The sequence below is a fragment of the Harpegnathos saltator genome, unplaced genomic scaffold (genome assembly GCF_003227715.2).
Source record: "Harpegnathos saltator strain DR-91 unplaced genomic scaffold, Hsal_v8.6 scaffold627, whole genome shotgun sequence".
Lineage (NCBI taxonomy): Eukaryota > Metazoa > Arthropoda > Insecta > Hymenoptera > Formicidae > Harpegnathos > Harpegnathos saltator.
Window position 1 is genome coordinate 89,334 of NW_020230457.1, and position 12,741 is coordinate 102,074.

At 42.4% G+C, this 12,741-nt stretch overlaps 2 protein-coding genes and 1 non-coding gene across 5 annotated transcripts in view; all 3 read right to left on the reverse strand.

Annotated features, from left to right (window-relative positions):
* Window positions 1-7,447, reverse strand: part of LOC105187283 (Organic anion transporting polypeptide 30B) — a 34,375-nt gene extending 26,928 nt beyond the window's left edge. For both annotated transcript variants that reach the window (XM_019843220.2, XM_011148003.3), the window contains exon 1: window positions 7,076-7,447. The gene's annotated coding sequence lies outside the window, so the exon portion shown is untranslated. The remainder of the gene's footprint in view (window positions 1-7,075) is intronic.
* A 1,224-nt stretch (window positions 7,448-8,671) lies between these two features.
* On the reverse strand, window positions 8,672-8,743 carry TRNAP-UGG (transfer RNA proline (anticodon UGG)). The gene has a single exon. It is a non-coding gene; the product is annotated as a tRNA-Pro (tRNA).
* A 2,579-nt stretch (window positions 8,744-11,322) lies between these two features.
* Window positions 11,323-12,741, reverse strand: part of Oatp26F (Organic anion transporting polypeptide 26F) — a 59,939-nt gene continuing 58,520 nt past the window's right edge. For both annotated transcript variants that reach the window (XM_011148000.3, XM_011148001.3), the window contains one exon: window positions 11,323-11,975. In XM_011148000.3, coding sequence (XP_011146302.1) covers window positions 11,789-11,975 — 187 coding nt within the window. In that variant the 3' untranslated portion in view covers window positions 11,323-11,788. The remainder of the gene's footprint in view (window positions 11,976-12,741) is intronic.

Here is a 12,741-nt window from a genome sequence, read left to right on the forward strand (position 1 = left end):
TCTTGCTAGGAACGCAAACAAATATATATTTTCTTTCCATTTATACGCACCAAGCTTCACCAAGCAATTGTTAGTCACATATTCTCATGAACAATGAACAGTTGCAGTGTGCCATCACAAAGTTTTCACAATACGGTAGTGTAAGAATGACATTGTACTATTCCAACCTAGAAATGCATTTCATATATGGCCGTGCGGCAGAAGCGAGCAAGTCACTTGTTTCAATTAAAATTGTTTCAATTGAAACAATTAAATAATTGTTCATAACTCCGACGATATTAATTTTTCGATCCATTTATTAGAACTTTTTTCTTCCATTTTGTGAGTATTATCTGCCCTTAAAATCCAAATCTCTTTTTAAACATGCTGATAAAAACGGGATTCTTGTCTCAAATTTCATATCCTTGATTAAGGTACTGATTTTACTGGGACTCGGGAGGTATCTTGAATAAATTCGACGCTCATGACGAATTTAATACGACAGACTTGTAAAATACTTGGAACAAGTAACATTTACTTTGCCGTGTGTAACAGACCCTAACGTCTCTCTTTGTACAGACATAAACGAGAAGAAATGAGCTGAGAATCTTTTCGCGCGATACCTTTCGAAAGAGCAAACTTTTGGAGAGAAAAATGTTTTATTTAAATATATTAGGTAACCGAGAGAAAGTTCGTGCCGTTTCTGAATTTTATCATTGTCAAACTGCATATGCGCATACTATCAATTAAAAGTCTGTTACGTTATGTTTAAAAGTCAGTTACGTATGTTTAAACAAAAGCTTATTTAACGGAGAATTTAGCGGCGTGTAACACTTATGGAAATTAATTATTACAAAAATTTATTATTTATCTCTATTGATTAAAACGGCATGAACTTTCTTGCTTACATAGTATTATGATATATATTACGTTACATTATAATTATATTATATTACTTTTATATATTTTTATGTAAATTCTTATATAAAAATAATATAAAAACATTAATATATATTATATATACAATATAGTATAATATATAATATAATATAATAATTTAATTATATATTATATATATATATATATATATTAAAAATATATTATATAAAATTATTATACAGAGTGTCCGGGATCTTTGGGAACGGAAAATTGTGAATTAGATCAATCTGAGAAGAAAAGTCGTTAGTACCGAAAGTCAAAAGTACCATTTAGCAAAAGTCGCAATAGTTATTAAGTTATTAATAATTGAAAATGACCATGTTTAGAAGCTCTTTTCATCGATAGCTTGAAGATTTGCCTACTTATTTGCAAAATGATAAAGGACTTTTTCATTCAGAATGACTTAACCTACAATTATATGACGACTATTGTGCCTAGCGACAGGTTCAAAATTCAGGGTTCAAAGTTCAACATACTCATATCTATCGCCAGACACAATAGCCATCATGTGATTGTAGATTAGGTCTGATTCTGAACAGAAAAGTCCTCTACCATTTTGCAAACAAGTACGCAAATTTTCAAGCTGTCAATTAAAAGGGCCTCTAGATGTCGTCGCTTTCAATCATTAATAATTTAATAAGTATTGCGATTTTTGCAAAATGATACTTGACTTTTCTTCTCAGTCTCATCCGATTAATCTCCGCAATTTTTCGCTTCCAAAAGATCCCGGACACCCTGTATAAACTAAAAACCGTTATAGTAGTAATTCTCCTAACCACGACTGAGCATACCTCGCAACCGAGAGCATGTAAACGTAAAGAGACCGAGGAGCGACGCGTGGGTCCTCAGACAAAACGGAGCCGCAGGAGCTCTCACGCCGAGAAGAAGGCACGAGAGGCTCGATGAACACGACGAGCACGAATCCGCGTAAAGTCGCGCGCAAAAATCCGCGCGTTCGACGACACTTAAACGACTCCAAGGACTACCGTGTTAGCGGACGCACAATGACGCCTGTGTTCTCGCAGGCGAGTCCCGCTAGAAAACTGAAGCTTGCGATTCCGAATCTAAATTCGGCCTCGGGAGAAAGTTTAGGCTCCGGCAGAACCGCTCTGGCGGGGAGAGGGGGGGGCCTGGGTCTTTTCCGCAGCAGAATCGCAAACGAGTTTCGCGCTTGGCGCGAAAGACGAAAGGTGATTTTGGATCTGCGTGCGGGAGGAAGAAAGAAAAGTCCAGCTTCGCAGGAGCCGCCGCCTCGAGTAGACGAGAGCTTGCGGGATAGGCTTGAGGGGAAATCAGAGACGAAGTAGCCGGATATGCCGGACTGTCACTGATTCGATAAGAGATCGACCTTAACCTCCTTACCGCCGCCTTGACGGGGAAATCAAGTCAATTATCGCAAACTTGCACTTTCTCGCATGTGCGTGCACGCGTGAGTCGCTAATAGCGGAAGTCCGCTATGCCGAGCCGACGTCGACGTAAACGTTATAAAACGGGTCGCACTGACCGATAAACCAATCCCCGATCGATACCGCATCGCGACTCCGAGGCGATTCCGACGAGTGCGTCGCAATTGATTCATTTCCGTCACGCCGCCGTCGCGATGTATCGCGTCCCGGTTGTCTCGGCCGCCCGAGAATGCGATATTTAACGAGGAACAGAACGTTTTCGACGTTTCGACGTGTGTGAAGAAATATAACGCAATTCACGTTCGTCCGCGGCAGAGAAGCGTTGCGTAATCGTATCACGAGCTCCGCGATAACGAAACGGCCGGCTTGAAATCAAGAAACGTGCGATTATACGTGACTTTCAATTTCAATGGCGCGTTATATGGCTCGCTCTCTCTCTCTCTCTCTCTCTCTTTCTCTCCCTCCCTCTCTCTCTCTCTCTCTCGAGAGAAGTCTTTCGAGGACGGATTTCAAAATCGGACACCGTGGAATATGGCGCACTGGGAGAAAAGCGTTTGCCGTTTGCGACTATGCGATCGGCTACCGGGAGGAATCACAGATGGGAGAGTCATTTCTCCAAGTTTTGCTAGCAATAAAATAAAATAAAACCAATTGCTTCTTTCTTGTTACAACAAAGAAACGAGAAGACACAGATGGGGGACCAAGGAACACTGAAATAATTTTAACCCTTAAGAGCTGCCATCAAATATCCAGCCAGGCCAACTTTTCTTGTTGTTTATAATAAAGTATGAGAATGTGTTTGATATGTTTTATCACAATGTCGTCATTATGTTGACAGTAAGTGAGTAAACACCTATAAAACTGGTATTGTCAGTGTGGTTGTGTTCTTTAATAAGATCAAAAACTCGCACGGGGTGAAATTTCAGCAGCCCTTAAGAGTTAATAACGCATTTACTAGAGATGTGCGAATCAAGAATTTTTATGTCGAATCGAATCGAATCTCATTTTTTTAATTCGAATTCGAGTCGAATTGAATCCATGAAATTTTATTCGAATTCGAATCGAACCGAATCTATGAAATTTTATTCGAATTCGAATCGAATCGAATCTATGAAATTTTATTCGGATTCGAATCGAATCGAATGAAATCGAAGCGAATCATTAAAAAATTTAACATGACTATTAAACATGCAAATAATGATGGAAAATTTTAATATGAAAGGGAATATTGATATTGTGATATCTTCTTAAAGTAAAATATATTTTTAAATATTTAAAGTTATTTATCATTAAGTTATGAATTATAAGTTAATTACAAGTTAAGGGTTCAAACATATAGGCCCAGATAGTCCGTTTTGTAGCTGATGCGCGCGCAAACGCTAATATGTTTGATTCGTATTCGAATCTTCACGATTCGAGATTTTCGAATTATTCGGATTCGAATCGAATCGAATAATGTAATTCGATTCGAATTCGAATAGTTCGCACATCTCTAATATTATCCACATCTTTCTCTCCGCGAGAGAGCGGCCATTTGCCGGACGTGTAGTTTGCGTCTCGCCTGGAAAAAAAGAAACGGAAGAAGAGTCCTCGGAAGAAGAGTGTCCCGTCGGTCTAATTATAGAGGAGAAGGTGGTATTATGGCCCCTCCATTCACACTTTACACAATAACTTTGTCAATAATCAATATCTTAAAGCGAGAACTGAACGACTACATTCGTCACAGTGTTGCTTCATCGATTACAGATTCATATTTACGTAATGTTATTACTCAGAATGTTCTTTGTAAAAATATGGCAACACGGCAAAATGGATCGGCGAGAAAATGGAGCGGCACAATGTGGTCTCCCACTAAAACTGATACGAAAAATTAATCTTGTTTAAAATAATACAAAGTGTTTAGCTGCGAAATTATACATTCATTCAAATTAAACTCTTAGAAGGGGAATAATGATGAATGCAATGCGAACTTTTAATGCGGATATTGACTTGCTTGTTGGTAAACGTAACCTACCAGGAAGACAGCGGTGTAATGGAAACATAAGTGCAACGGTGGACTACAGATTAGAATCGACTTATCGAATAATTACTTTGGTATGAAAAACCCCAAAAAAGGGACAGTATTCATCAGCAGGATGTTATGCTATTTCCTTCAACTTTGCATAACTTGAAGGATGTACAGCCGAATAAAACGTCAAGTGACAAACAAAATACTCAATTGTACATACATTCGTGTGATGATACGCTCAAGTTTAAAGATAATGAGGAGACATGTCTAATTAAACGCTGAAATGGAAGGCATCTCCAAGTGCTCGAAGGTAAAAATACGTTACAAAAAGTGTCAGCTATCGCGTATTGATATATTAACATCATTGCCCCAACGGCGAACTACCAAACAAATGATCCCACAAGTAACAACTGGAATTCGCTGCCTAATAACGGAGATACTGAGAGTGGCCGTGATACCTGCAAGGGCCATAGTACCACCTTCTCTCCTAATAATCCTGTAATAATATAAATATTTAAATATGTGCGAGTCAAGAATTTTTATATCAAATCGAATCGAATCTCATTTTTTAAATTCGAATTCGATGATCGAATCTATGAAATTTTATTCGAATTCGAATCGAATCATTAAAAAATTTAACATGACTATTAAACATGCAAATAATGATGGAAGATTTTAATACGAAAGGGAATATTGATATAATATCTTCTTAAAATAAAATATATATTTAAATATTTAAAATAATTTATAATTAAATTATGAATTATAAGTTGAGTTAATTAAGGGAGTTAAGGGTCCAAATATACAGGCCCAGATGACCCGTTTTCTAGCCGATGTGCGCAAACGCTAATGTATTTTATTCGTATTCGAATCTTCATGATTCGAAATTTTCGAATTATTCGCATTCGAATCGAATCGAATTACATTAGATTCGATTCGAATTCGAATAGTTCGCACATTTCTCATAATAATAATAATAATAAAACTCCTTTTTAATGCGGATATTGACTTGCTTGCTGGAGATACAATCTGCTAGGAAGATAGCAGTGTAGTGCAACATAAGTGTAACAATGGACTACAGATTAGAATCGACTTCCCGAATAATTACTTTGGTATGAGAACCCCGAAGAGGAGACAGTATCTTCATCAGCACTCTTATGGGACCGTGACACCTGCAAGGGCCATAGTACCACCGTATCCCCCAATAATCCTCCCCTTTGTATCCTTCCTGCTCCCGCATGCTCCCGACACCCATCACAGCTCTCTCGCCGACGAGGAGAACCCGCAGCTCTTGAGAGGCGCAATCGTGGCCGGGCAGGGCGCGTTTCTCGCGGAAGGCTCGTCTTATGCCTACGTACGCGCGCATCTCCGCCGATTATCGTCGCATCAGCCTAATTGGCAATGTGGGCCAAACTACGTATGTTAATTGACACGACAGTTATTAGTGCAGTTGCCGGCGCGGCCGCGACGGCGATCGTCGCAACGGTGCAAGGTCTCGCGAGGCTCGCTCTTTCTCCCGGCCGGCCGGGGCGATTTCCCGAACGCGATCATCGGATTCCTGTCGATTAGCTCGACGACGCACGCGAGGTCGTTCCGCCGCTGCACAAAGCCTCGTCGGAATCGCCGACAGATAGACGTGCGTAGCCGCGGAACGATAACGAAACGTTCGCGTTCCGTCGAGTCGCGCGCACGACGTTACGTGCCGACGAGAGACGAGAGAGAGGAGACTCGCAATATGGGCGAGCAGTATAGATCTCCGTTAAAAGTCTGCACGGACCATTCGACGGAGTACTCCTCTCGGCGTCCAGGACCTCCCTCTCTCTCTCTCTCTCTCTCTCTCTCTCATGTTTTTTTCTCCTATCGCAGCGGGTGACGTGGTCTGTTTGTCGCGGCGATATGATCGCGCTTAATAAAAGTCACCTGGCCGGCGGCTCCGAGGGAATAATATTTAGTCTATAAAGTCTGGCTCGCACACGCGCGCCGAGATTCGCGTCTTCATCAGCGACAACACTCCCTCGTCCCTCGGCCGTGCGTCGCGAAAAAACAAACTCCAGCCGCGTTTCCGTCGAGTACAACAAACTGATCGCCGTGACGTTCCATCTGTCGCGTTCATTAACAATAAGGAAGAGGGTGCGAGGATTATTCATTTGCCAACGGAGTAAATACACAGAGAGACAGAAGGAGGAGAGAGAGAGATAGAGAGAGAGAGAGAGAGAGAGAGAGAGAGAGAGAGAGAGAGAGAGAGAGAGAGAGAGAGAGAGAGAGAGAGAGAGAGAGAAGGGGGCGAGGGGGAGGGACGCGACGAGTCTGACGAAATGCTCCAGATAACACAGCTCGCGAGAGACGGCGATGCTCGACGACTCAAAAACATGGGGTTAAAGGGTAGCGCGGGAGAAAAGGAGAGAGGAGAGAGAGAGAGAGAGAGAAAGTACCGATGCTCTCACGCCGTTTACGGGTCGCGCGACACGAGAGATCCGCGTCCGCGACGCACGTAAATTCCGCTTATCGTCCGCTGCGATTGCGAGCCCGGATCGCCCCGGAGTAGCTTGGCCAGCTCGAGTCCGGAATTTTCGGGAACACGACGCGAGTCCCGTCGGATCTCTCCCGAGGAGCGGAATCGGGCAGCTCGGGCGACTCGGACGAGCATACACACGTCGAGTCGCCGAGAACAAAAAGAACGGCCAGGCCAGGTTAAAAGGTGATCCCATCGAGCGCGTCGCGTCGACGATCCTGACGAACTCACCGAAAGGAGACGGTCGTGTCGGCGGCGAGACTCCTTTGTACTCAGAGCTGGGGAGACCAGTTGAAAAATCCTCCTGGTGACACCGCCGCGGTTCTCCAGGCTACATCGGCGACGACCACACTCTCCTCTCGCTCTCTCTCTCTCTCCCTCTCTCTCTCTCTCCCTCTCTCTCTCTCTCTTTGCCCTCCGCAGCACTGTTCAACTTCACGGACGCGACCGACGCCCGATCACGTTCACTGCAGCCGCACGCTCGCGCGAGCCACGCAGCTCGGCTCGACAGATCGGCACGGAATCGCATAAATCACATTGGACACAACGCTCGACCGTCAGCTCGCTTCGAGGACCATAGACCAGCTGTGTTTTTGCCCGACCGTCGAGGAACTCGCGCATGCGCCGCCGAGCCGACGCGCCGCCATCTTGCGCGCGGCGGCGGCGGCGGCGGCCGAGGACGGCGCGGGGTTCAAATTAGCACTCGGGGCGTCAAGGTGATCGAACTGTTCGGTCGAACTTCGAGATTGGTTCTTGGGTTGTTTAAATTCCCTTCTTCAGCACGGAGGCAAGAGTTCAATTCCAGCCTCCAGATTGAGAACAGTGGTGCTTCGGCGAACTCTGTTCTTAATTATATTCATCAAACGAGATTCATCTTGTTAAACACCTGCAGCCAGAATTGAGAGAGATAGAGAGAGAGAGAGAGAGGGAGAATGAAGGTGTATTCAAATTTTTTAATCCTTTATATCCCGGCGGCACTAAAAATACCGTTTATACAAACGCTCGTATGTTTTTAAACTCTTTTTCTAGGTCTTATCTAGAGATGTGCGAACTATTCGGATTTGAATCCGAATCCCTATGATTCGAATCCGAATAATTCGAATAGGAATCAAATACATTATCGTTTGCGTGCATCAGCTACAAAACGGGCCTGTATGTTTGAACCTTTAACTTGTAATTAACTTAACTTATAATTAATAACTTAATTATAAATTACTTTAATTATTTAAATATATATTTTACTTTAATATGATATTACAATATCAATATTCCCTTTCATATTAAAATCTTCCACCATTATTTGCATGTTTAATAGTCATATTAAATTTTTTAATGATTCGATTCGATTTCATTCGATTTGATTCGAATTCGAGCGAAATTTCATAGATTCGATTCGAATTCCAATTTAAAAAATGAGATTCGATTCGATTCGATTCGATTTGACATAAAAATTCTTGATTCGCATATCTCTAGTCGTATCTTATGTTTCTGCTGGCACTTACAAATATCACCTTAAAATTCAATCATTAAATTGTTATAAAATTTACTTTTCTATTCCTTACGCTTATAATATGCTATTTAAGGCTATGCTTATAAGGCTATTTAATTACACAAAAATTTAATAAGATCCTAGATTAATTTAGAATATGAAGGATTAAACTCTGCAGAATCGGCCGATATACCTGAATAATGGAAACAAAAATTACTGGTTTCCTGTCTATGAAGAATATTCTTATTTGAGAAGCGATATAGATGAAAGTCTCGCAATTTGATACTTAACGACATAATAACAAGAAGCAAAATAGAGTTTTGTAGTTGTAAAAAAACGGGCCTCTCCGGGATTTGAACCCGGGACCTCCTGCACCCAAAGCAGGAATCATACCCCTAGACCAAGAGGCCACATGGTAGGCAGCATTCACAGAATATTAATCCAGTGGATACTATTTCGAAAATTTCACGGAATACAATCTTAATCATGTTCGAAAACGTTTTCATATAGATGATTGAAGGAAGATTATATCTTTAAATACGAATCTGTCATAAAACGTTCGACCCCCATTGCAATGAGATCCGTCGGTAAGTTAGTTAGACTACCGGTAAAACCGCAGCGACTCGATTGAGTTTGGTTCTCTCAGAGAGCGCCAACAGTCGTTAACGGCTTTCGGTCGACTACGCGGATGTTGTACAACGAACTTGTGAATAAAAAAAGAAACGGTAAAGCCAAAACTGTCGATAACGTTATAACCTATTCGGCATTACCGATTTTACGTATAAATACGCAGCGGACGGAGTAAGAAGCGACACAACGATGGAGAACGTTAGGTTAAAACAAGTTTCACACGATCACGATACTCCGACGTTGCAAGGCAGCGTCGGTATCTTAACAATAATAATTTAACCGTGGCAACCTCTTCATAAAGATAAGTGAATTTTTCTGCTTATGAGCAGCCCGCCATATCGTGCGTTTCGATAGTTCGAGGATCGCGAGCGTTTCGATACTCGGCTACGTTCACTTCGAAGGACGTTGAGACGCGGCATTTCGTACTCGAAGAGTAGCTCCGTATTTCTCGCGATTTCGACACGCCGAATACGAGTCTCGCGGCCGAAGTGCTACCCAGCGGGAGTGTCGAAGATGAGTCCCGCGCGCTTGTCGCGGAAAAGTGCTACGGAGTGGCCGCCGGAGGCGAGCATCTCGTCGATCGAGTCGTCGGGAATGTTGGACGAAGAATCGCGTAACCGTCGCATAATGGCGGCTCAAAGTTCAAACCGTCGTTCTGCGTTTACGACGCGCGAAGTGGTCTCGCGCGCGAAATGTCGTCGGGAGTGCCGAGAGTGCCGTTTCGCGTATTCGCTGCTGTGAGATTACCCTGAAGAACTGCTAATTCCGAGGAGCCAACGGTGAGCAGCCAGGTTAAACGTGTTACGACAGGTCCGCAGTTAAAATGGCCGCTCGCGAGAGAATTGGTGAGTGATTTTGAAGCGAACAGCGTAAGAAATAAAGGTTTCTCACAGTCCTTTTTGTCTCTGCTTGCCTGGTGCGCTATTGTTTCAAGGATAAAACTCATCGCTGATATTTAACCCTTAGCGGCGTAGAGGTCCTCCCAGAGCGCCACCTATCATCCAAGCCTGTTTTTCCAATAATTTAAATTTTTCACATATTTCTTTAACATATTTGGTATTGTTGGACTACTAGAATGTTCCTCTAGCTAATACATCAAGTTTTAGAGTCATTTAAAATAAGTAATTTGTTATTAATAAGCATATAATGAACAAAACTGTCGTTCTTAAAGAATAAACTCGTTTACATGAAATTTTAGGTAATAATGTATACTTTAAAATCATTCTGGGAGTTTATGCAGTCGCTGAATACAAATCCGGTGTGAAAAATATAAAATTCAAAATAATGGACCTAATATGGCGGACGGAACTTTCAAAATCATTCGGACTCGCTTGAAACTTGTTACTCGGGGGTTTTTGAAGTCGCTGAATTCGAATCCGGCGTGAAAAATATAAAATTCAAACGGACAGATCTCATACGGCGAACACAATTATAAAAATGAAACAATTGAATTTGGAAGTGGCTATTGATCAGGTTTTCTTGTACCGTAGATATTCTATAATTGATCGAAGATCTTTAACTTACTCTTTTAGATAACGAATTTGTAATTAGCAACCTCGGAAATCCTTAAATAACACATTTCAAGCGATTTCGGCTGATTTTGAAAACTTGGTCCGCCATATTGGACCCGCCATTTCGAATTTTGTATTTTTCACACCAGATTTGTATTCAGCGGCCCTAAAAACCCCCGAGTAACAAGTTCCACAAAATTATATTTATTAGAAAAAAAAAAAACGTGCAACAAAGGGTTAATATTCTTTACGCAAAAATGTTTCGGTGAGCGTTTCGCCGAGACAGAAGATGGAGAACATTGGCGAGACAGCGGGCAGAGATCGGTGACGCTTCGCGTACTTCGCTAGCTCTTTATTGGTGACATATATAATGCGTGCTCTAGGCGTACCGGTATTTCCCGTTTGACAAAAATAATTACGAGTGAAAAACGGCGCAAAAAGTTCGATATCAAACTGACGATACATACGACAACCACCAAGGCATTATTGTTGATACATCGGACATATTGTTGACAGAACCGTCTCCGAAGTCCACGTGTGTCACTCACCGCTCACCCACCCACACCACACCCACACCCACACACCCACACCCACACCCACACACATACCCACACATACACACACCCACACACACACACACACACACACACACACACACACACACACGCACGCACGCACGCACGCACGCACGCACCCACACCCACCCACACACACACACACACACACATAAACAAACACAGACACACACACACACACGCATATGTTACGTTTTCTCGCGGGTATACAAAGTACTATCGATACTCACCGTTACAGGAAACATTATCTAACTAACTGACCTTTAATTGACAATTGGTAAACGTCGGGATTACAAAAATTCACGTTTAGGAGGCTCGGAAGTTCGAGCCTCGCGAGCCGGCTGCTTGATTGCCTTGCAGCGATTAATTGGGTAATCAAACAACAACGACTTCCGGACCTCACCTGCGGAGCTACCGAAAATTTGTAACTCGTTCAACGCGCGAGAGCGGGGTTCTTCCATCACGCAGGATCACTTCGCTTTTCGACGCACACATACACGCACACATGCACGGTTTATCCAGTCGCGTTGCTACGACATGTACATGCGCGTCTCGCTTCATTTTCATATTTACCTACGCTTCCGCGACGCGGATTATCCTACTTTGTTCCTCAGGATATTCCTCCCGTCGCGAAACAAATGCCGGGGCATTTTCTCCGCGCGATAAACTGCAATTGCTTCTGTCGTGCCTATAAAGCACTCCAGGAGGATAATCTTCTAAGGGACAAAGTAACCCCAGTTTACGATATCGTGGTCGGAACTATTTGAGCTTCCTGGGACGTGTCGCTTAGCATTAGAGTGGCCGCGGTTTGCTGCCGGGAATTCTGGTCAATGCCTCGGCCGCCCGGTGGCACGTACGACCACCACGCTAGGAAGAAGAAGAGCAGGGAAGCTGCTTTTCCGATAAACGCCAGAGCGAGCATGTACCTGAAATATATGGCGCATTAGGAAACGGGATTAAAGTTTTAAGAAAATTCAAGTACAAGCGCGCGCTTCGCGTTACGGCCCGCCTCAACGGCCCGCATCAGCGAGAAGCACGATGACTTGTAAAACTACAACTTGCCGAATTGTCTCTGCGTATCTCTTTCCGTACTTTTTTCTCTCTAAAAGTTCTCTGCCTTGATTTGCGATAGAAACAACTGTACCGGATACAAATTGAATACAAAATTAAAAAAATGACAATGCAAAAGTAAACACAAGAAACTACGAATCAGAGAGTTGCAAATATTTCCTTGAGATATACAGGGTGTTGAGAAAAAAGGGTTCAGGATTTTTAAAGCAGATAGTAGTCGCATAAAAAGTTCTAATAAACATGGCTCGAAAAATTAATATTGTAGGAGTTACGAGAAGAATTATTTATCTTAATTAAAGCAAACGACTTACTCGCGTCTGCTGCTTTAGTATTCTCTGATGTAATTTGTCTACGTCATTTATTATGAAGAGATATTCCATGCTTTAGAAGAAAAAAATGCCCTAAAAAGAGTCTTTTCGCTCTTGCACAGAATGTAAATAAACATCTATTTTCTCTCCATTTAGACGCATGCTTCACCAAGCAATTGTTAGTCACATATCTTCGTGAACAAAGTAAATAATTGAGAGAGTTGTCACAAAATTTACACAATACGATAAGAACAATATCGACTATTTTAATCAAGAAATGGAAGAAATGCATTTCATGTACGGTATCTCCTGC